At 46.8% G+C, this 24,792-nt stretch overlaps 2 protein-coding genes across 22 annotated transcripts in view; one reads left to right on the forward strand and one right to left on the reverse strand.

Moving 5' to 3' along the window:
- Positions 1–13,908, reverse strand: part of Kansl3 (KAT8 regulatory NSL complex subunit 3) — a 43,574-nt gene extending 29,666 nt beyond the window's left edge. For 2 of the 15 annotated variants that reach the window (XM_063267149.1, XM_006244809.5), the window contains exons 1-5: positions 13,516–13,653; positions 12,479–12,749; positions 10,246–10,416; positions 742–832; positions 413–598 (exon numbers count right to left, since the gene is read on the reverse strand). In XM_063267149.1, the coding sequence (XP_063123219.1) occupies positions 413–598; positions 742–832; positions 10,246–10,416; positions 12,479–12,693 (663 nt within the window). In that variant the 5' untranslated portion in view covers positions 12,694–12,749; positions 13,516–13,653. Of the gene's footprint in view, positions 1–412; positions 599–741; positions 833–1,493; positions 1,544–10,245; positions 10,417–12,459; positions 13,285–13,337; positions 13,654–13,762 lie in introns of those variants that run through there. The other 13 variants (XM_063267151.1, XM_006244810.5, XM_039083566.2 and 10 more) reach the window with 12 other exon arrangements.
- Positions 13,909–14,062: 154 nt separating this feature from the next.
- Fer1l5 (fer-1-like family member 5) overlaps positions 14,063–24,792 on the forward strand; it is a 54,686-nt gene continuing 43,956 nt past the window's right edge. For 5 of the 7 annotated variants that reach the window (XR_005489102.2, XM_017596789.3, XM_017596792.3 and 2 more), the window contains exons 1-9: positions 14,201–15,885; positions 17,686–17,738; positions 18,581–18,672; positions 19,207–19,315; positions 20,779–20,833; positions 21,675–21,778; positions 22,023–22,151; positions 23,090–23,152; positions 24,186–24,236. Coding sequence is in view for 6 of the 7 variants with exons in the window: in XM_017596789.3 (XP_017452278.1) it covers positions 15,678–15,885; positions 17,686–17,738; positions 18,581–18,672; positions 19,207–19,315; positions 20,779–20,833; positions 21,675–21,778; positions 22,023–22,151; positions 23,090–23,152; positions 24,186–24,236 (864 nt within the window). In the remaining variant the exon portion in view is untranslated. The other 2 variants (XM_039084527.2, XM_008767045.4) reach the window with 2 other exon arrangements.

Genomic DNA, 24,792 nt, shown 5'->3' on the forward strand with positions numbered 1-24,792 from the left:
CACCACCACACCCAGCCCGCAGTCCATCTCTTCCTGAGGAAGTTAACTCAGGCAGCTCCCTGCTCTGTAATCCCCTGGTCCTGAGAGCTACAGAGCTGCCTTGCATACACCTTACCTCGGTCCTCCTCCTCGGTTTACCCTCACCTCTCCCACCACATTCAAGTCAGGGATGACTCGAAGCGAGAACAAGGGTACAGGTGAGGTATGTTTTCAGATGCCACACTTTACCAAAAAATAGCAGGACTGAAGACAGTTATACCACACAAAACCTAAAATGATACTTTTTCTATTTTTAATAGCTAAATTGTTAGCCTCCATGCTGACCTAGTCACATGGTCCCGTCCAAACCTACATTCTTAACTCACAGCAAATACTGGCTGGTGCCACTAGGCCAAGCCAACCACAGCCTTACCTTTCCTTTCAGTGTCTGCAATGCATCCAAGTAAGCAGCTAGCATGGGTAGGCTCAAGGTCTCCACGAGGGTGGTGTGCAGCCACTGGATCAGCTTGGTGTCCCAGCTGACACTTGCCAGTGCCTGCCGCACCCTCCTTGCACACTTGTCCACAGCGACACGACGCAGCACAGGCTCATTGCAAGCCTGAATGGTGTTCACAAAAAGAATAAAACATGAGTTACACTCAGTGAGCAAGCCGGGGACTGTGGGGAGAGAGCACGAGGGACACAAACAGCCAGTGAGGGCTGAACTAAGAGTCAACCATAGACAGATTTCAGATGTCTTACCCCTTCATTGGCCAATCGTGCGAGCCGGTCAGACTGCAGGGCTTTGAGGATCTTGTTAAACAGCTTATTCTGAGCCACTGTCCAGCCAGTCCTATAACAGAAACTCCAAGGAATTAAAGTGTAACCCTGAGGACGTCCCCATGGATGTCCACCACATAAAGAGATGCTGTCATATTTCTGTTCTCATTATGAAAGAGTCTAAGGTCACTGAGCTAAAGCACAAACTCAAGGCATGACAAATCATGGCGTCTTTTCAGTGCTCAAAAGCATTTATCTGGTGGCTAAAATAATCATACTAGTAATTAAAACATGCTTCAATTCTATTTATTTCCCAGTATGGTCTCACTTCATACTGTACCCAAACTCCAACTCCTCTCCTGCCTCAGCCTCCATAGTGCTGGGACACATGCCACAACAATTGATCAGCCTACATTTTAATGTACTAACTATAGTGGAAGTAGGAGAGTAAGGTGAGAGCTCTATTTAAACCAGTTTGCAGAGCAAAAATGGAACAGAACTATAACAACTCTCCAGTGCCGCAATGCTGTACCCAATATTAATGGTTTTCCTTTTCCAGTTTTGCCTTTTTGTCACACAAGTGTGAAATAATGTTAATATTTTCTTATCCCAGCACATCACAACACACAAATCTCTGTCTCCTTATGGGCAGGCTCTAAGCCCAGCTGTAAACTGCAATCACAAATATTGCTCTCAACCCCACCCCACTGCCAACAGAGCAGGTCACTCCTCACCTCATGCCCAGCAACTCAGCAGTCTTGACATCACAGTTGTGACTAGCAATCTTAAGAGGCAGGAGGAGAAAGGCAACAGAAGATATTTCAACTCTATGTACTCTGTCTCCAATCAAGAAACTCCTAACAAGCTGGACATGGTAGTACATGCCTTTAGTCCTAGCACTCAAGATGCAGACATAAACAGATCTCTGTGAGTTCAAAACCAGCCTGGTCTGCAGTGACTCCCAGGATAACCAAGATTATTACACAGAAAAAAAAAAAAAAAAAACCTGTCTCAAAAATAAAACTCCCAACAACTGGGAATAGAATACAGTTATGGGGGGTTGGGGATTTGGCTCAGTGGTAGAGCACTTGCCTAGCAAGCACAAGGCCCTGGGTTCGCTCCCCAGCTCCGAAAAAAAGAACAGGAAAAAAAAAAAAAAAGAATATAGTTATGGGCTGATGAGATGGCGGCACCATGGGTAAAGCGATTATTGCTGTGCAAGCATCAGGACCTGAGTTTATATCCCTACCACCCACATAAAAGCCGGGCAAAGTGTCACATATCTGTAACTCAGTGCTGGGGTTGAAGGGTGGGCAGAGAAAGAAGTATTTCAGGGGCTTGATGCTCAGCCCACCTAATCAATCAGCAAGCTCTAGGTTTAGTGAAAGGCTATATCAAAATATAGATCAAAATATAGAGGCAATAGAAAAATACCAGATAATCTCGGGCCTCCCCCTATATAAACACAGGTGAGCACAGCTGTATAGTCCACATGTACATTTAAATGCTTAAATACACATGTACATGCAAAACACACACACACACACACACACACACAACAAATACATAAAATGTAAAAAAAAAAAAAAGTTACAGTTCTGCCCCGAGCTGTGTGGATCCAGGATCTTCCCCAATCTCATCATCTAATGGCATTTAATGTCATTCTGCTTAGTTCTGTGTGCTCTTCTGTCCCCGATCAACACCTTCCATTCTCCTACATAGACCCTGTGTGCACCAAGTGCAGTCCTGTACCTGGACCCTTTTCATTCATTCCCTGAATTCACACAGTTGTGCCCTTTGTCCTTCCCTTCATGCACTGTTAAATATCACCTTCTACTGAGGCTTCCTAGATCCCTCTTATCCCACCCTGGGATTCTCTAGCTCCGCTTTTCAACTACTTCACCACCTCACATTCTAGCCATTCTATGTGTCTGGCTTCCTTTGCTAGAATGCAAATGACAAGAAAGCCAAGATTTTTAAGGTTGTGTTTTAATGCTATATCCCCAGTACACACAACAAGTGCCTGACACACTGAGGATTAAAACACTGCCAAATGAACAGAGCGACTGCACACACAATCTAAGTGCTCTGAACAGCTGGGTCCATCCAGTCCCCACACATAAACAACAGGAACAAAACAGCATGGTCAAGCTGCAGAGAAGCTGCTTGAAAGGGTGTCAACAGTCTCCACCTGTAACTTCACAGAGAAGCAGCAGCTTTTCCATCACACCTGACCTTACTCAACAAGAGACATCGACAGGTCTATAACTACAAGTATCATGGCCCAGTGAACACACAGGAAGGGCAAATTACCTTTTTAATTTACTCTGTTCAACTACCTAGTTCCCCAGGAACTAGCTAATATTTACTAGAAACTCCCTTTCTCTAAGTAAATTAAAAAATCTCACCTACCACACAACCTGCATGGTACAGGAGAAGCCTAACCAAGAGGCAGGATGTTATTCCACTCTGTAATAAGGAGTAGGCTATGTACCCTGAGTCTTCCTGTCTAAAAGACAGACATGGACTAGATGACTTAATTCAAGTTAGCTATGAACAGTGAGAAAGTTTAGAGAGAAAACCAGGCGTTCCCTCTTCAGAAATGCCTTCATTTCCCTCCTGGATAACAGATCTAATCCAGCCAAGTATATCCTCAGATCTTACTTTTGTGAGACAGACTCTCAAACAACTCAGGACGATCCTGAACTTGCTATGTAACCAAGGTTCATGTCAAACTCAGGAGTCTCCTGCTTCTGGCTCCTAGATGCTAGAATCACAGACGTGCAGCATCACATGTTGCTGGAGCGCCATCCATCCATCCATCCATCATCTATCTGTGAAGCTTTCCTTGCTACAGATAAATGCCTGAGTCCCCAAAGCTACTCACCCTCTTCTAATACTGTGGAGGTAACTAGAAAGAGGCTTAGGTTCTAGATTGTGCTTTTTTGCCTTTTTTCTCCCAGTTCTCTTGGCGTGACCTCATCAGAATTATGTCTATTGTTAGAGAGTTTGGATTTCGGAGATAGACAGAAAGCCTTAACTCCACTTGGATGGGAAGGCTTGATGGTCCCTAGCCCTTTGGTTCATACTCTTTCCTTCACATTACTGAAATGCACAGCATATTTACCCTAGCAGCGTCTCCCCATAAACAGTGATTCTCAGGTGGGCTTGAGACATGCATGTGTAGCAGTGGGAGGGAACAGAATGTTCAAAAACAGTATAGAAAAGGTTTTCCAGAGACAGGTGCAGTGCCATTTTAATGTACTTCTTAGTTTTTAAATTCTACCCTGGTTTGGTTTGGTTTTTCAGGATAAGGTTTCTCTGTGTAGCCCTGGCTGTCCTGTAATAACTCTGTGTAGACCAGGCTGACCTCTAAAAGAGATCCATCTGCCTCTGTCTCCCAGTACTGGGATTAAAGAGGTGTACCATCACCACCCAGATAATTTCTACCCTATTTGTAAGCACTAAGATTATTATTTGTGTGTGTGTGGTGTATACACACATATGCATGTGAGTGGGATGTCCAAGTGTGCACATGAAAACCAGCGGTTGAATTTGGGTGTCTATCTTTTTCTGTATTATTTTTTTTTAACAGTCTCTCACTGACCCTGGTACTTTATGCTTAACCATGTTTGACTAAATGGTTGGCCAGGAAGTTCCAAGGATCCCCATCTCCTCCTCCTCCAATCTTGGTGCCACAGACTTGTGTCTCTTTGCCCAGCTTTTTTTTTTTACATAGATGCTAAGGATCTGAGTCCAAGACCTGAGCATGCCCAGCAAGTATTTTATCCTGAGTCTCTCCTCAGCCCTTCCCTAGTCATTTTTTTAAACTTGATTTCACTATGAAATCAAAATGGCATGAAGAAACAATATGATCTGAACAAGACTATTTAGAAATGACTACAACAACACATGAAATTAAATTTAAAAGCCACAAATTTTGAGTCTAAAAGCTCAGAAAAAAAATTCTTAGGGTTACTGTTGCACATACAATTAAGTGACCCAAGAATTGAAATGTGTTCTATGCATTGTCAGCTTCGTGGGAGGCTAAAAATTTAAACGGGCAGGGGGAAAAGATCTAACCCAATATTAAGATAAAGAGCACGCTAAAGATATAATTTAGGAGCTGATGGGAACTGTGTGAGTCAAAGGCCCCTCCCTTGGGCCTGACTCTGTTTGCTTTTCATGAGTGCAAGAAATACATTTTCTCATTTTCATAGATGACATCACAGTCTTTTGTCTTCCTTGGTCTGACCAACCTGGATGATATGCTGACCTCAGGCTCGGCCTAGTTGAAGAAAGCAAGAGAGCACACTGATCCTAGAAAGCCTGACTCTTTTTCCTTTCTCCTTTTTAAGAGACAGGGCCTCACTGTGTAGCCCACACTGGCCACAAGTGTGGCCCACTCTGCCTCATTTCCCAAAGGCTAGGGCTATGGACACATGCCACAAAGCTGGCAAACCCAGTGCTTTCAAAGGTAGTTATTAATTCCCCGATTCTGCTCCAAGGGAGACAGATTCAAAGCAAAAAATGTCTAAAAGAATTAAAAAGATTTCATCTTATGTATATGAATGTTTTTGCTTTCATGTATATGTGTGCGTGCCTGATACCCACAGAGTCTAGAAAAGGCACTGAATGTCCCAAAACAGAGTCAGGGTGGCTATAAGCCACCACATGAGTGCTGGGAACAGAAATCTGACCCTCTGCAAGAAGTAAAACTCTTTAACTGCTGGACCAGCTCTCCAACCCCAGATTTAAAAGAAAAAAACGTTTTTAAAAGATTGTGTGTGAGAATGGGCAGTGTGTGGTGTATTTAGGAGGGGGCATATGCCATGGCACTTGTGAGATCAGACAACAGCGTTGTGGAGTGATTTCTCTCCTTTTCCCTTACATGGGTTCCAGCAATTGAGTTCAGGTCATCAGCCCCTTGAACCAGGTTTGTGTTTTGACAAATGCTATCTCACTGCTCCTGTCTAAAGGAATTTTTTTAATCTTATTTTAGTTTTTGTGACACAAGGTCTCTCTAAATCGCCCTGGCTGTCCTGGAACTTACTAGGTAGACCAGGATGGCTTCAAACTCAGAAATTCTACTGATTCTGCCTCCCACCCACTGGAAATCAAGGTGTGCACCACCATGCCCAGACTACGGGAAAATTTTAAGTGAAAGTCAAACAGGATAAGACAAAAAACACCAGAAAAGCTTAATTAAGTCACACAACTAAGAAAATAAAGACTTAAAAGGGGAAAAAAAAAATAGGTGGTCTGGAGAGATGGCTCAGCGGTTAAGAGCACCGACTGCTCTTCCAGAGGTCATGAGTTCAATTCCCAGCAACCACATGCTGGCTCACAACCATCTGTAATGGGATTCGATGCCCTCTTCTGGTGTATCTGAAGACAGCTACAGTGTACTTGTATATGATAAATAAATAAATCTTTAAAAAAAAAAAGAAAAGAAAATAGGTAAGAGGTAAGGAACGAAAGAAAGGGCTAGAGAGATAGCTCAGTGGTTAAGAGCATTGACTACAGCACTGATTGCTCTTCCAGAGGTCCTGAGTTCAAATCCCAGCAACCACATAGTGGCTCACAACATCTGTAATGAGATCTGATGCTCTCTTCTGGTGTGTTTGAAGACAGTTACAGCTATATATAATAAATAAATCTTTAAAAGAAAATAAGGAACGAACGAAAACAACTCAAAGCTTTTGGACTTAAACACCAAAGATCCAACCTGATATATACACATATATATTGTAGTATGTAGCCACACAACATAGATGTATGTATATATATGTGCACACCCACACATAGTATTAAGTATTAGACAGTTATACAAAGTTCCAGAAGGACACTGGGAAAGCTCTTGGTTGAAATTCTAACATTATCATTTCTTTTAAAAAAATTTTATTTTATATATATGAACCCACTGTCACTGTCTTCAGACACACCAGAAGAGGGCATCGGATCCCACTACAGATGGTTGTGAGCCACCATGTAGTTGCTGGGAATTGAACTCAGGACCTTGGGAAGTGCTCTTAACCTCTGAGCCACCTCTCTAGCCCTAACGTTCTCATTTCTAAGACAGACTACTTTCCAATACTAGATTGTTTTGAGCTAAAATATTAGATGTTTTAAATGTTATTTGGCTGGGCAATGGTGTCACATATCTTTAATCTCAGGACTCAGGAGGCAGAGGCAGGCAGATATCTGAGTTCCAGGCCAGCTAGTTCCAGTCAGTTCCAGGCCAGTCTACAGAGTGAATTCCAGGTCAGTCAGGTCTATACAAAGAAACCCTGCTTTGAAAAACAAAAACAACAAAAAACCGACCTCACCCAAGCAAGTGAATGAGTATTTTGTCAAGTATTTTCTCAAAGGCAAAGCATCTAAAGCAGCGTTCCATCTGATGAACAGATGGGGCACAGGAAGGGGTGGGAGGCAGCAGGAGAGGAGTGGGGATGGTGCTGGTGGCCCAACATCTTCAGTACTATATATATATTACTTTGCCACCAAACAAATTTTTCAAAGATCCCAGAATCATGACTGTGATACACAAACATTAAACATGACCCAAACCCAGCTGGCTAACTTAACTACAGAGTTAACATAAGAGGGTTATAGAATATATGGTCTCTGACACAACTACAAAACTCTTGTTTGTGCAAAAACAGTCATGGGCAGTAGCTGTATTCCAATAATCGTTATTCATAGACACTGAAGTGAAAATTTTATGTGTCACAAAATACCTCTTTTTCTCCAGCCAACTTAAAAACATAAAAACTATTCTTAAGGCATACAAAAGAAATGGACCAAATCTGGCACATAGGTCAGTTTGGCAACTCCTGCCTGATCTAGACAAACACAGAGACTGAAACCATTTCATACAGTATCCACTCTCATTAGAGAAGACTAGGATTGGGTGGTGGTAATAGATTTTGTTTCCTATACACAAAAACGATCTGTAGGCAGTTCCTAATGAGTAGGAGCGGCAGGGGGAAGAGCCCTAACAAAGAATGGAAGTCTCTCACTCTAAAGACTCAAGCCACCCAGTCAGTAGTCTCTGAAGATGAATACCTAGACTCTAGAGAGCTGTCTGATAGAGGTGTCCATGGAGTTCTCAAGTGTGGGAACCTATAAATGTCACATGCCCTACGCAGACAGAAAGGAAGCAGCACTTTATCAAGGGAAAGAGGGCAATAAGATGATCATAACCACAGCAGAGGCAACTTCCAAACAAGCTAGACAACAACACTCACCTCTTCAGTTAAGGTAGTGTGTGCTAACAAATAATGGAGTCAGCTCTCTGCAAATGTGACCTTCCCAGAGAGATAGCCGAAGGGCTGTTGCTAATACAACCCTCCCAATCTTACTGAGACACAGTAACAGTGTATCAGTGTGCAGTCCTAACAGAAGGACAAAGGCTCACTCTAGAGACCTTAGGTGAAGGGCACCCTAGTCTACTCCTGTGCCCATCTTTCTTCTATAAACTCTCTACTCACCACCCCAGTGGAACAAAATGGCTTCTCAAGACTCTCTACTGGGGACACAAAAAACGATCTGTAGGCAGTTCCTACTGAGTAGGAGCAGCAGGGGGAAGAGCCTTAACAAAGAATGGAAGTCTCTCACTCTAAAGACTCAAGCCACCCAGTCAGTAGTCTCTGAAGATGAATACCTAGACTCTAGAGAGCTGTCTGATAGAGGTGTCTGGCCCAGCACTCAAGTGTCTCTTCGGCCTAGCAGTTTATCTTTCCTTATAAATTAAGAAATTAGTGACCACGCTTGACAGCACAGCCTCAGTTTTGACAGTAAAACAATATATAAAAATAACAAAAGGCCCGGGAGTGACACACCTATAATCCCAGCACATGAAAGGTAGAGGCACAAGGATCATGAGTTCAAGGTCAATCCTAGCTACTAGGGAGTATGAGGTAGGCCTATGTTACACCAGAGATCCCGTCTCAAAAAGAAATCAAGAAAGGGGTTAGAGACGTAGCTCAACAGCTGTGAACACCTGCTGCTCTTGAGAGGACTAGAGTCAGCACCTGGCATCCATATCAGGTAATTCACAAGTGCCTGCAGCTCTAGGGGAGCCAACCTTTTCTGGTTTCCAAGGCACCCCAACACCCTGGCATACTCTCACAGACATACACAGTAATATAAAATGTATCTTTTAAATGAAGGAGTGACTGAAGGAAGGCATTGTTATGTACTATAAAGTCTAATGACTAGCTCCCAGACCTCTCAATCATAACCAAGGGTTAACTAATTTTAAAAAGTGCTTCAATTCTCTCATACATGTATCCCTCAGGTTTTTTTAACATATCACTTTTAGTTTACATTCACTGGTGTTTTGCCTGTGTAAGGTTGTCAGAAGCCCTGGAACTGGAGTCACAAACTGAGCTGCCATGTGGGTGCTGAGAATTGAATCTGGTCCTCTCAAAGAGCAGCCAGTGCCCTTAACCTCTGAGCCATCTCTCCAGGCCCTGTTTCCCATATCTATTAAAGCTGTATTTTTTTTTAATTATTTACTTATTTATTTTATATATGTGAGTGTATCTTCAGAGGGCATCAGACCCCATTACAGATGGTTATGAGCCACCATGTGGTTGCTGGGAATTGAACTCATGACCTCTGGAAGAGCAGTCTGTGCTCTTAACCACTGAGCCATCTCTCCAGCCCATAAAGCTGTATTTTTAGTAGAGAGAGAGAGAGAGAGAGAGAGTGTGTGAGTGTGTGTGTGTGTGTGTATGTGTGTGTGTGTATGCAGGTGCCAAAGAAGGCCAGAAGCATCCCCCTTGGTCCTCTGAAGAGTACTACACCCTCTTAACCTATGAACCATCTCTCTTGCCCTCTCATCATTTTTGAAAATGGAGTTCTGCCATGGAGTTATATCTCCAACCTTGCAAAACTGTTTTAAAGCATTTCAAGCTACTAGCTTCACATATGATTCAAAAACATTTATTACCTCAGTTGTAGATCATGTCATATCAATGCAAATCTCACAAACATAAGAGTTTCGGTAGCTCTTCCTGCAAAGTTAGTCATATCTATATCCAGCAAGTCAATTGTACAGTTTTGTGGTGTTGGGGGCCTTACATATGCCAGGAAAAGGCTTTACCTCTGTGCTACATCCCCAATCCCCTACTTGTTATAAAAAGATTAAAGTTTCACTCTGCTGCCCACACTTATCTTGAGTTCAAGTCCTCCTCCTGCCTAGGCCCTCCATGGTGCTGCAACTGTGACATCTGCCACTGTGTATGCTGGGTAATGAGCGAGAGTTAGGACAGTAGTGAGGCAGCTCACTGCAACCCTCCTGCCATGCGCTGCACAGCAGCGAGCAAAGATACAATGCATGTGGAGAGAACATCCCACTGCATGACTGTGAGTGGAACAACATGAGCTCCAGTGGAAGTTTCAAAGACGATGATAATACACAATTACCAAGTACTAAAATTTGCCCCAAACTGGCCAATCTATCCAGGACTGGCCTACCTGTTGACGTGCTCTTCCCAGTCTTCTGGTGGAGGAGGAGCATCTGCATCTGTCCTGGCGAAGATCACATGCCGTTCACACTCATTCATCACACTTCTTGCCTTCTGATTGTCATAGAGTGGAGCAGGAGTTGCCGTGACAGTCTCCACATCTATTGGAACGTCTGACTCACTGTAAACAGGTGAGGAAATAGGACCAGGCCACACACACTTCACACAACACACATGCTTAACCATCAGCTGGCTGCCAATGTTTAAAACATGTCTAATCAACATGATCAGCTTTAAATGATTTCCACATCCACAGTCATGACATCCTCTCATCTAGCGCTCCCCTCCCTGCTGTGTGTCTGGGAAAGACAGGGTCATTACACTTCCTGTGGCTTCGGTTTTTTTCTTCTTAAAGTTTCATCATGCCTGGAGTTGACTATGTTGCCCAGGCTAGCCTTGAACTCAGTCATTACTGTTTTTTTTAAGATTTTAAATGCATGTATGTGGGTACAGTGTCCACAGAGGCATCTGACGTGAGTGCTGTGAGCTGAATTTGGGTACTCTACAAGAGCAGTATGTGATCTAACTGCTGATCTATCTCTCTCCAACTCCTAGCCTTAACCTCTTGACTCTGCTCTTGCCTCAGCCTCACCAAGTGCTGGAATTATAGGCACAAGCTGCCATAACTGGCTCCAAAGCCTTTTCAAGAGCATTTGCTGCTCTTGCAGAGGACCCAAGTTTGATTCCTAGCACCCATGTGGGGTGATACAATGCCTAATCCTAGCTCCAAGGGGATCTGATGCCTCTGACCTCTGAGGACACTGGTATTCAATGAACATACTACACTCATAAACACAATTAAAAATAAATTTTCCAATACAGTAATTCAGTTCCTAAATCACCGATTCTTGTTTTTTAAAAAAAAAGTCATTAAGTATAAACACAAAACAATAAGTTTTATATAGTTAAAAAATTTTCAAATTTTACTTAAAGTTGGTTTTCAGTTATGCCCCAGGCCATAAGCTTAGAATTATGCTAGAATGTTCCCCTAAAGTCACAGATCATGGACACTGAGGAAACTGAAGCCAAAAAACCATTAATATCATTAGGAAAAAAACTCCCCTGAGCTGGGTTGATTACAGGTCTGCACTTGGGAGGCAGAGGCAGGCGGATCTCTGTGAGTCAACCTGGTCTACAGAGAGTTCTAGGATGGCCAGGTATACATAGAGAAACCCTATCTCAAGAAAGCAAACTACATTTCTAAGCCACAGAAATGACTGCAATCTGAATGTTGGGAGGCTGCCAACCCGAACTACAAAGCTAGCCAGGGGTACACAGTATAGTATGACCCTGTATCAACAATCCTTGCACCTGAGAGGTACAGGCAGGAAGATCAGAGTTCAAGAGTCATCATGTCTGGGGAGTGAGAGTGTGTGTGTGTGTGTGTGTGTGTGTGTGTGTGAGAGAGAGAGAGAGAGAGAGAAAGAGAGAGGAGAGAGAGAGAGGAGAGAGAGAGAGGAAGGGGGGGAGAGAGAGAGAGAGAGAGAGAGAGAGAGAGAGAGAGAGGGAGGAACCCAAACACAAGATCTCAACTCCCAACAACAAAAAAATAACCTGTGTTTGTTTGAGGGAAGATTAAACTCAAAACAAACACAAATATCTCATTCCAAAAACTTGTAATGATCAGAAAAGAGCAATTCAACAAATTCTGACATGGGTGAAATCAGAAGGTGCAAAACAATTAACTAGTTAGTCAAATGTAACCAATTCACTTATCAGAGGGTAGATTTCTGAAATGTTCTTACCCTCTACTGTAGGGTGGCTGGAAATATAGAGATTTAAGGAGGGGTTAATCTAAACCTTGGCTTTCTGAAAGGAGGTAAGGGTGATGGCAATGTTGTGGGGACTACCTCCCAATTTGTGCACTGAAGTCAGAGACTCAAGAATAGTTTGGGGGGGGGGGGGGTTGAGGATTTAGCTCAGTGGTAGAGCGCTTGCCTAGTAAGCGCAAGGCCCTGGGTTTGGTTAAGAAAGAAAGAAAAAAAAAAAAAAAAAGAATAGTTTGTAGCCAAAGGGGGGGGGGGGGGACGACACTAATTCTTCAGCTTCACCTTCCAAGCTCTCCAGTCACCCCACAGCCCCAATCACTCTCAAGAACATCTATGCCCCGCCACACTGCCATGGTCAGGCGGAAGTAGCCCTTAAGAAGGAAACCCAAACTCACATGGTATTCTCAAACTCACATAGTATTCTCCTGCTGCCGACGGGGAGTTACAAAGAGCATGCGGGTGGGGCGGGCGCTGCTGGCATCGGGGTGGGCACTCCACGGTTTTGCATAGCTATGATCCAGAAAAACAAGGTCCAGTTCCCGCTCATGCACTGAAAGCTGGAAAAGCAGGGAGGTACCCATCCGACGAGCTGAAGTCTGGAAGTCCCTCTCCCCACCCCGGTGGGCCATGTCAGTAGTCAGGCAGCCAAACCAAGTCAGGGTGCGAATATCTGCATGCTAGTCACCTGCGGTGAAAAGGGGCTTGTCAACTCAATAGCTTCCGTTTCTCCCAAGTTTCCCTATCAAAACATGCCTTTATGCCCATCATTCATCGATTATGCATACCACTACGGAACAGAAAGGTGGCGGGTGCCATACACAGTTTTGTGACTGTAAACTGACAAGACTCCACAGTTAGCAAAAATATGACCTTTCTGTGCCAAGGCATGGTGACGCACGCTTTTCGTCCCAGCATTGGGGAGGAAGAAGCAGACCTATCTCCGGGAGTTCGAGGACTGCCTGGTCTATAGAATGCGTTCCAGGACAGCCAGGGTAACAGTGAGATCCCATCTCAAAAAAAAAAAAAAAATTTTTTTTTTTTGGCTGAGCAATTTTCTTCCTGGGTGGTAAAGGATTTTGCAAATCAGAGGGATCACAAACATGAATTCTTCTAAAGCTAGAGGAAGTGCGTGGGGACGGTCAGCTCCAGCACGCCCAGCACAACAGGCGGGCACCGTGGGCTGAGTGCAGCCCAGGGCTCCAGACATCATCGCTTTGGCCTGAGGTCAAGGGGACTTTCCTAGGGTCACATTCTACCCAAGGTCTGCACCGACCTCAAGGTACACCGGAGTTTTGAGAGAAGAAAAACCAGAGCCCGCCCTCAGCCCGACCGGGGCCTTAGGAGGCCTCAGGAGGCCTCTTCTTCGCCCTCCCTCAGCGAGGCGCCCGGCAAACGGCCCGCTCCTCCGTGAGGTTCCCGCCACGGAACCGCAAAACCACAAAACGGCCCACCCGGGCGACTCGGCCAAGGTCATCCCGAGTTCCCGGCGAGGAGGAGCCGCCCGGCCCCGCCTCCCCTCCCCGGGCCCTCCTCGGCCCGGCGCCTCGGGCGCTGGGGCGGCCGCGTCGGCCTCCCGCGCCCCGCCCGGCCCGCGGCTCCAGCCCCGGCTCCCGCAGGCCCGCGGAGCCCCGAGGTCTTCTCCGATGCCGCCGCCCGCCGCCTGGAACCCCACGGGCCGCCACCCGCGCCGGGACGGACCCGCGTCTCACCCGCAGTTGTCGGCCGCGCGCTCGCCGGAGCTGGATCACAGTGCGCGTGCGCCTCACCGCCCGGCGCCACGGGCTCCGAGGAAAACGCGGAAGTGGATTGCTCTTCCGGAACTGCGCGGCGGCGAGCGGCAAAGCCTGGAGCGGATCCGCGACCTCGCTGGCCTGTGGGGAGTGCCGTGAGCCCGCGCGCGCGCGCGCGACCCCGGGACAGAGACGTCCTTCCTCTACGTTTTCTGTGGGGAAAGTGAGGGCAAAGAGCTAAGCAGTTCAGACAGCCCCGGCGCTCGGTGTTCCCCGCCACAGTCAGTTCCTCCTCCCCCGACCTATTACAGAGCAGGGTTCTATCTGCAGTGGGCGGGCTCAGCCCAGCGTTGAGACTTTGTTTATAATTCCAAGGCAGGAGGCTGAGACAGGAGAATCTTGGTGAGTTCCAGGACAGCCTGAGCTACATAGCGACAGACTTGTCTCAAGACCTCGACCACAAACCAGAGAGATGGGGAGAGAAGAGGGAGGGAATGCTTTGCAGAATGTCCGGATACAATTCTAGGGCTCTGCGGTGTTTAACGAAGAGAAATTGGTGGAGCTCAGACTAGGATGAGGTAGATGATGAGGTAGAGGAGAGATGTGAGGTTCAATTTTTAACCGCCTGGCCCACAGATCCCAGCAAGCAAAGTTTCCGCCCTTTTCTCATCTCGAAATGTGCAAATACCTAAACCCTGCCTCAATAGGTTGCCAGGGGAATACAGTGGATTATTTCCGCCACCTGTCAAGAGCTCAATTGATTTCTTGATGGCAATTACTGCAAGCTACCCCCACCTCCAGGTGTCATTGGTTGTTTTTATTTACTATTTATGGAGGGATGGTGAGACATGGTCGCATGTATCTCAGGCTGGGCTTCAAGCTAGCTATGCTGCCAGAGAAGACCTTGAATTTTATTGTTGGTTTGGTTCGAGTTTTGTTTTGTTTTTGTTTATTTGATGTTTTTTGAGACAGAGCTTCTCTGTGGAGCCCTGACTGTTCTCAAGCCCAGTAGGCCAGGCTGACCTTGAACTCAGAGATCTGCCTGCTTCTGCGCATGCCCACCACTTCCTGGTTAACATTGAATTACAGATCCTCTGCTCCTCTCCCTTTCAAGCGCTGGGATTATAGGCCTGCACTACCGGGCCTAGCATAGAGCAACGTGTTTTAGACTTAGACTTGACTAAGGAGGAGGGTCAGGAAAATTAAGCAACGACAAGAGGTTTCGTAGGTGTGCAAAGACTGAAAATTAACTCAAGGGGTGTTTCTGACAGTTCATCCACAATGTCACTGTATCCTTGGTTCTGAGCACACAACAAGCACACTTTCATGAGGCTCGTGCCATATAACTATGGCGCCAACAAATGTTTTCGAAAACCCCTTGGCTCAGACTTTAGACTATTGTATGTTATCAATTGCAGTGTTTTTGCTGTAGACACAAAGTTTCCTGCTCTTAGAGAAACCTGATAACTTTATTATGGAAAACAAAGGCTCTTAATACGTTCCTCTCTCTCTCAGCATGTGTCAAAGTAACATTTCTTTGGACTGTGATAGATAGAATGCTTGGTTTTAGAAACTGCCATCTGAATGGCTGATTTGAGCTTCATAAAACAATAATTAAATGAATTTTAGCTTGGGATTAAAATAGACTGCCCAATCATTTCTGAGATCACTTCTGCCATTTTGTAGCATGTCTTTATTTGAAGTAGCTTTCTTAGCATTAATTATTATAAAATCAAAATACTCATCACCTCAGAGGCAAGAAAATCAGGAATCCAAGAACAGCCTCAGCTATATAGTGAGTTCAGAGCCAACCTAGGCTACTTGAGACCCTGTCTCCCAGATTTAAAAAAAAAAATCAAACAAAGGGGAAAAAAACATGCCAAATGTCTTGCTTCTCCATTAAAAAGCCCTCCCCTGAGACATCATTGATTTACCTGTATATGGATTTTGATGGCCTCACCTCTTGTATTTTCTCATCTACATTGCATGTCTTTGCCAACAATTCATTCCAGACAGAAGAGAATTCTGTGCCTGTTGTTGAAACTCTAGAGGTCAGCGACAAAAGAAAGGAGTCCGCCTCAAAGCGGCAAGGTTTGTCTGTGTACACCTCGGGCCACTTGTTTAATCTACACTCTGTCACAGTCCTTTATCTCTTCCGGAGATTCTCTTCGGAACCAAGAACCACTTATCTCTGTGATGTTCCTCTTGTTGCTAAGCTCCCTCACCCTGTGAACCTGGAACAGAGGAGCTCCAAAGAGCAAGAGGTTGTCCTGTGCAGGGAAGGAGGGGAGGAAGCAAGTGTCCAAGATGCTCAGGGTTGTTGTGGAGTCTGCCACAATTAACCCTCCCCTCAGCCCCACACCCAAAGCCTGCGTAACTGTCTACTTCAGAGGTGAGCGCCCAGTTCCGAAAGGGTACCAGGAACCCTGCTAGGTATCTCATGGTCAATTCCACTATGTGAATGATGTCCTGTGCAACACATCCAGGAGGTAGATTGTTTCAAAACCTGTTACCAAGCACCTAGCATCTTGGGAGTGAGAAAATCAAGTCCATAGAAAAGAAGGCAGTACTGTTGGCCCTCCATATCTATGGACCCTATGTCTGGGAACTCAGAGTCAGAAATATTTAAGGGCAGGCAAGATGGCTCAGCGAGTAAAGCAAATCTCATTCCTATACTCCTTTGGCCAGAATCATAACCCCACAAGGCTTTGAGACTCAGGGCACTATGTACGGAAAGAAAGGAGAATGAAATTAGAGTTACCTGCTGCATGTGTCGGGGACTGGGTCCCCATGCGTGCTCTTTGGTTGGTGGTTCAGTCTCTGTGAGCCCCATGGGCCCAGGTTACTTGACTATGTGGGCTTTCTTGTGGTGTCCTTGACCTGTCCCGCTCCCTCAATCCATGCCCCCAACTCTTCCACAACATTCCCTGAACTCCTTCTAATATTTGACTGTGGGTCTCTGCTTCTGTTTCCATCTGCTTCTGGATGAAACCTCTCAGAAGACAGTTATGCTAGGCTCCTGTCTGTAAGCATGGCAGAGTATCATTAGTAGTGTCAGGGGATGGTTCTCTCGCATAGCACGGGTCTCAAGTTGGGCCAGGCATTGGTTGGCTATTTCCCTCATCTCTGCTCCGTCTTTCTCCCTGCACATCTTGTAGGAAGGACACACTTTTGGGTCAAAGGTTTTGTGGCAGATATGCTGCTTGATCTTCATGTGGGCCCCCTAACAACTGAAGTGGGGGCTCTCTCTGACTCTGTTGCCTGCCTTTGGACCCCCTTTCCCCAGCTGGGCTGCTTCGTCTGGCCTCAGTAGAGGAGAATGCACTTAGAACTGTTGCAATTTGGGCTGGAGAGATGGCTCAGTGGTTAAGAGCTCCAACTGCTCTTCCAGAGGTCCTGAGTTCAATTCCCAGCAACCACATGGTGGCTCACAACCATCTGTAATGAGATCTGGTGTGTCTGAAGACAGCTACAGTGTACTTGTATACATTAAATAAATAAATAAATCTTAAAAAAAAAAACTGTTCCAACTTGATGTGCCAGGGCAGGTGGTACCTAGGGAGGCTTGCTTCCCTTCCCTGAGGAGAAGGGGAGGGAGTAATGAGGGAAAGGGGCTTAATGGGGGGAGGGGTTTATGAGAGTGGGGACTAGGAGGAGGGGGGCTGCAATCAAGATGTAAAGTAAATTGATGAATGAAAGAAAAGAAAATAGGGTTATCTATCACACCAGTCAGTAAGTTTGAAATACCTGAAAAAGAAACCATAGACACTATGTTAAGGTGCCAACGTAGATTTGACCTGTAGGATACACTACCTCCCTTGACCCCATTCAGACCCAGACACCAAAATACTTCCCCTGACTTATACCAGGCCCTGCTTGGTGTCTTTACAGAGATGAAGAAAAGAACTCGTGTGGAGGAAGGAAACGACCCCATATGGAATGAGGTAGACACACTGTGGCAATCCTGGAGGAGGAATGAACACCTCGGAGAGCAAAGGGACAGGGCTAGGCACTGACCAGGTGCCAGGGGTCTAAAGAGCTCCAGGAAGTCTCACCCAAGTTTCTTAAGACTGAGGCAACCTAACCAATGTTAGCCTCTAATCTGACAGGGCTGCAGAAGTCCACAGCTGTTCTTGATCTCTTTCTCTCTTTCTCTCTTTCTCTCTGTCTCTGTCTCTCTCTCTCTCTCTCTCTCTCTCTCTCTCTCTCTCTCTCTCTCTCTCTCTCTCCCTCCCCCTCCCCCTTCCTCTCACCCTCTGGAGACACACCACAGCGTGGTCCATCCACTACACTAATCCATCGACACCACTCTGACAGACCTAGAATCCTGAAGCACAGACAAGGCTCCTTGTGCAGCATCATCTTTTCTTTTGGCCACTCATATCGTCTCACCTGACAGTCACTCAACTCCTAGCATGCCCAGGAAGCTTCAGCACAGGAGCACAAGTGGGATGACCCACATGTGGAACAAGGTAGCAAGTGCACTCTCCTTAGGAAAGTAGACATAACAGAAACTCCTAAGGTCTAGCACATCCTACACTTCCTCTCACTTCCTAGAAGGGTGGATGAGGAGGAGGAGGTAAGGTGCCTAGCTTGGTGTCCCACACTCCTAATCCCAGCCCTCCTGCAACTGAGGTAGGAAGGTCACTGAGCTCCAGGCTAACCTGGCCTTCCTAGTGAGTTCCAGGCCAGCCAGGAAACATCATAAGGCCCTGTCTCAAAACACCCAACTTTAAAATAAAAGAAAATAGAGATGGGAAATGCTGGTTTCTTTCTGCCCCCACAGACCCTAATCTGGCACCTCTGGAACCAGCCGCTGGGAAATGACTCCTTCCTGAAGGTCATACTTCAGGATTCAGGCTCTAAAAAGAAAGAAAGGTAAGGCAGAGAGAGACAGGGGGAGCCTGACTCCCTGACCAAACCTCACATGGGGGGCCAGCAACCCTGCCACACAGCTAAGGAAAATTGGAGGGTGGTATTAAAGGAGAAGAGGTGAAGATGGCATCAACTTGGGTACTGGCAGCAGCTCTGTCTTGAAGCCATAGTTCTTGAATATCTACCTAATCCTCTATCAAAGCCCAATTCTAGTATCCAACCCAGACTAACATCCCCTCAGGAGTGAAGCCACAGCACACACCACGGGCCTTTCCCAGCACATAGAATCTGATGGGTCCATCTTGGCCAGGTGCCCACCATCCTTGATCCAATGACGGAGTTTTTTTGGGATTTCCCTAGCAGCTTCCCATAGAGTGTGTAGAGACCCTATCCCCACCGGTCTCTGTGGATGCTCTGCTCACCTGGATTCTTTAGGCTGTGTGTGGGGGGGTGATCATCCCCAGGACACAGTCTGGGCCACAGGAGGAGCCCTCTACCCTGCCTGGGGATCTCACACCTACCCCTTGCCTCCCCCAGGTTCATTGGCCTGGCCACTGTACTGCTCAAGCAACTGGTGCAAAGACCAAACGAAGTCTTTTATGTGAAGAACCTGACCCTGCTCAACCATTCCATGAACCCCACTGATGTGAGTCAGGCACCAGACAGCCCAGGCAGGAGGAATATGGGCTGCTGGTGTAGCTGAACTTCTCGATCCAGGAGCACCCAAGTGCTCCCCCACAAAGGAGTCCTTTGCACCCTGGGAGTGCCCATCACACTGCTGTCATCACCTGGTTCCCTTCATGCCATCCAGCTAGACACTGGGATTCCAGACTGGATGTTGGCGGGCAAAGAGGAATGGGGAAAGCTTTGTGGGAGAGAAAAGAGAAGGCTTCAGTGTGCCCCGACTAAAGGCTGCTGCTCTGGGGAGAGCAAAGACAGGCTCACCCAAACAACTGGTTTGAAATTCATATTTGGCTTTTCTCTGTTGAACCTATGAGATGGAAGCCTAGCAACCTGAGTTCAACCCCAGACCCCACATTGTGGCGTGAGGATACTGGCTCCTACAAGCTATCCTCTGACCTCCACACTTGCACCTTGACACAAACTTGCCCCCCTCACCTTACACAACATAAATAAGTAGGTCATCTGCCATCTCACTGTTTATCACACCCTGGCCATTCGGGGATGACAGCCACTGTGTGGCTCCTTGGCTTGTTATTAGAGATGGCAAACTGACTTCCTAGAGTCTGGCATGGGGCAGGCTGGCCTCCTGGGCTGCTTTCTGTAGTTAACAGATTGGTCTTCTGGACTGGTGGCCACAGTGAGAATCCTGTTAGAGATGGTGTGGTCACCACCCATGTATACAGCCAGTCTCTCAGAAGGACATGAGTTTGTCCACTTGTCAGGAGAGGCAGGGCCCTCCTTGGTGGTGCAAGGGGGAGGTGTAGACAAAGCTGGAGCCAGAGGCAAAGGGGCTCGTGGTGTGTGCTGCTGAGACTTGTTTCTAGTCATTCAAACAGGTGGTGGGTATTCTGTGGGCAATCCTGAGGGATGGTCTGAAGATGGTGGGTAGGTGGGTGAGGTGTTTTTGAAGGAAGGATGTCAGTTAGGAGGTACTGATAGGAGTTTTCCTCAATCAGGAGACATTAAAATTGCCATGGGTGGACACCCTAGTTTAGTTAGCACCATGGTTCAGGACTGGTCCTGAGACATGGTCCCCTCTTCTCAGCAGCCTCTTGGGTCTTCTGCCATTGATATCAGTTATAATTCAGTTATCTTCCAAGTCCCTTTCATGGTAACCCATTACTATCACTTCACCTCTGTGGCTGCAAACACACACACGCATGCACACACAGAGATGCACACACACACAGAGATGCACAAACACAGATGTACACACACAGATGCACACACACATAGATGTACACACAGAGATGCACACACACACACACACACAGATGCACAAACACGTCCACGCCCACGTGCGCAGTACATAGCCCTGTCCCGCGGGAGGAGGGGTCATGAACCCAGCCAGAGGAGAAAGGCTGGTGGTATAACCTATTAAGGGTTTCAAGATGTGGCTTCCAAATCCTTGCCTTTGCTTTGCAGTGTACCATCACCCTACAGGTGGCCCAAATAGATGACCAGGGCACCAAGATGACAGGTATGTCTTTTCCTAGGGCATTACCAAGCGTATCTGGGTAAGCCCTTTGGAACCTTTGAGACCCAGTTCTTAAGGTCCACCGAAAGACTATGGTCAGTGAGGGGTCCCTGGAGGCTTTATGGACCTAATGGTCACATCATTTTCCATCTGGCTAATGCCGCTGTTGTAATTTGATTCCTATTTCTATGGTAAACACTACGACCAAAAGCAAGTTGGGGAAGAAAGAGTTAATTTCGCCTTATAGCTCACAGTCCACCATAGCGAGAAGTCAGGGCAGGAGCTCACCGTGAGAACCTAGAGGTAGAAACTGAAGCACAGACTGTGGATGAGTGCTGCTTACTGACTTGCTCTCCTCAGTTTGCTCAGATAACCCAGGACCACCTGCCCATGGGTGAAACCAATGGAGTAGGCTGGACCCTCCTACAGCAATTGTTAAGGGAAAATTCCCCCATAGACTTGCTCATGAGTAAACTGATGGGGAGAACCTCTCAATTAAGGTTCTTTCTTCCCAGATGACTCTAGGTTTGTGTTAAGTTGACCAAACACTAGCCAGCAGAGCCATCCATGTCTCCGTCTCTAGTTCTCATCTCTGGACGTAAGACTTCTCTCAGCAGGGCCAGAAAGACACGTGGATGGCCATTTCCAAGAGCCCCATGAATGGAGAGCAGGGTCCAAGGGTCCCTTACTGCTTAGAATGAGGCGGCCCATGAGCTTGTTCATGGAAAGACATACTCTATTGTGGTCAGGTTTTTAGTCAGGAGTAGGTCATGGAGGGCAGAGTGATTGAAAGGGGAAAGGCTTGAAAGTCTTCTAAACTGTCCACCCTGGACTTTTTCCTTAGGCCATGGGGAGCTCCTGGACTCAACTGTAAGTGAGGTGACCCAGAAGAATCAAATGGTCCCTGGCTTCCCCACGCACCTGTCTTCCAAGCCTCAGCACTTTCAGGTAAGAGGCTAGAAAAGGGGGCTGGAGAGATGGCTCAGAGGGTCTGTATAGTAGCTGACCAGACCCTTGATAACCCAAGCCTGTTCCTTAACATTCAGCCCCTTCCAGCCTCCTCCCGTAGGACCTCTCCATCTGTAGTACCTGCCGTGTTGTTCCTCGAAAGGTTTGCTCTTGAGAGAAGGGTCCCTGTCGGAAGAGAGAAATCCACGATTCCATGGACATCTCTTGGGTACCCCCTCTGTAGGTTCGGCTGAAGGTGTTTGAAGCCCGGCAACTCCTGGGTAACAACATCAAGCCTGTAGTAAAGATAAACATCGCGGGCAAGCAGCATCTCACTCGGATCCAGATGGGAAACAACCCTTTCTTCAATGAGGTAGCCTGAACAAGCCACATAGGGCAGGGGAGCCAGCCAGGAGCTGGGCATTCCCTAGAAGCAACTGGCAAGCTTGCTTCCTAAGTAGACTGTCTATAAGGTACAAACGTTTATTGAGCACCTACTATACACCAAGTATCACGCCCAGTGTCAGAAAAATAGGGTGGGTTGATTCCGAGAATTCTGCATTTTGGGGAGCTAGTGCTCTGATAGCAACCCAGCATGTGAACCCACAAACGAGTCCAGGGCAGAGCAGACAGGTCCGGAGAGCACTGTTAGAGGGACTATGGAAGGAAACCCCAGCTTACACATCTCTTCACTGCTGAGCCCCATAGCACGGTGTCAGGGACACAGAAAGTGCTGGGCAAATGCTTGTGAGATTAGTTGGTGAGTCGATAAACGAAGACAGAAGCCACAAGGACCAGGTGCTGGGGCAGTGGAGAAGGCCTAGGGAAGGCTACAAAAACTATAAGGAAAGAATTTCCCGGAAGATAGAGAGGACAGAGAGGTAATTCAAAGACTTGGAAGCAAGAAGCAGATTTGAATTGTTTTAATGCCAAACTGTAGCTGAAGGGGGTGTCTGGGAGTGTGCAGTGCAGATGAGGGTCCCACCACAGATGGCGCTTGACAGCCATGGAGGACTTAAGTCTGAGGGTGACAAGGAGAGTCCTACAGTTAGGTCCTCTATTCGGTTCTCTAGAAAGGCCTTAGGGGGAAGATGCTTCCAGGAGCCTAGGAATCCTTTGGTTCTGGGGAGTCTGTGGGTGGTCATAAGCAGAGAGTCACTGGAGTAGGCACGTAGTGAAGGAGAGGGGGAGGTTGGAGCAGCAGAAGAAGCTCATTATTCCAAAGCTTCAAGTGTGCCAGGTCCTTGGATAAAAGGACTTCCTCGGAGTGGAAGAAACCGCCTACCCCGCCCCCGATTCTCTCTGCTCCAGATATTCTTCCAGAACTTCCATGAGGTTCCTGCAAAGTTCTTTGAGGAGAACATCTTAATCGAGGTAAGGGATCGAACCGGCCTCTAGCTAAACAGGACCATTTTCCTGTCCTACCTCAGTATCAGAAAACACTCTGAACTGGAGTCACTTGTCTGGATGTCTCCAAGGCAGCATCTCCAACACTTTCGTTCCCCTCTGTGGTCCAAACGCCTCTTTTGTTCATTCATTCATTCATTCATTCATTCATTCATTCAACCAGGATTATTCAAGATTGCCAATTGACAGGTCCCGAGCTACACGCTTGGGTGAACAGGGAAGCCAAATTCTCTTGTCACCAGAGTGACATACCCAAGTCCCCCAACAAGAGGGATCCAGCAACAATGGTGACTTTACGTTCATCCAGTGCCTTCTGGGTGGGTGTCCAGCTCACGGCTGAGGGGAACTAGGACGCTTCCCCGTAGACCATTTTCTTGTTCTTGGGCACAGAACACAGTGGAAACGACCAGAACGGTGTGCACTAAAAGGAGTCTATGGCAACAGCTTACTTTGGGACAAGTGAATTGATCTCTCTGATCAATATCCTCATCAATGAGATTAAATTTAAAAGTGTGACCCTCACAAGGTTCCTCTGAGAACTACCTAAGAAAAATGACACGCAACTTCCATTAGGAAGTTCTTGGGGCTGGAGAGATGGCTCAGCGGTTAAGAGCATGAACTGCTCTTCCAGAGGTCCTGAGTTCAAATCCCAGCAACCACATGGTGGCTCACAACCACCTGTAATGGGATCTGATGTCCTCTTCTGCTGTGTCTGAAGACAGCGACAGTGTACCTATATATAATAAATAAAATCTTTTTTAAAAAAAAAGGAAGCTCTCAGTGAGGGGGTGTAGTGGCCCACACCTGAGACCCCAGAGCTCCAGAGGTGGGGGGCAGGAATCCAGGGTGATTTTTGGCTACACAGTGATTTTGAGGCCAGCCTCGGCTACATGAGACACCCCCCCCCGCCCCGCCCCAGCTATATCCTTGCGTTGCCCCTGCGGAGGGTAGGTGTAATTGGCATCGTGACTGATAAGATCTTCCTGGAAACTCCCTGCAGGTGGTGGACTCTGCCGCATCGAGATCTAAAGCAGAGATCGGGAGATTCCAGGTGAGCCCTAATGAAGGAGGAGGCTGGGAAGACTGTTCTGGAAACCCACTCTGGGCTCCAGGATCCCATCCTGGGAAAAGGACTTGGCATTTCACACAGATCCACATGTGGATCTCAGCTGTCGGATGCTAATAGCGGTAGCAACGATCCTGACACTGGGCCCAGCCTGAGGGAGCTGTGAGAATTGACGTGTGTCAGGTTCAGATAAGGATTGTTGCCCACTGTCGTGTACTGTGGACACTGGGCGAGCCTCGACTTCCGTTCATGGACCCGGAAGGTCACCCCAAGGGCCAAAGAACTCCAGAAAGAGATCGATGGGGGGTAGGGGGTGGGGGGGATATTTTATGACATAGTCCAAACTGGTCAAGAACTCACTATGTAGTTCAGGCTGGCCTCAAACACACTGCCATCCTCCTGCCTCAGCATTAACTTTAAATGTTTTTATTTTTAAAGATGAAGGGTTTTATTTATTTTTTCATTTTGTGTATGTTTGTGTGTGTGTGTGTGTGTGTGTGTGTGCTTGCATGCATCTAACTTTTATACAAGCTCTAGGGAT

The sequence above is a fragment of the Rattus norvegicus genome, chromosome 9 (genome assembly GCF_036323735.1).
Source record: "Rattus norvegicus strain BN/NHsdMcwi chromosome 9, GRCr8, whole genome shotgun sequence".
NCBI lineage: Eukaryota > Metazoa > Chordata > Mammalia > Rodentia > Muridae > Rattus > Rattus norvegicus.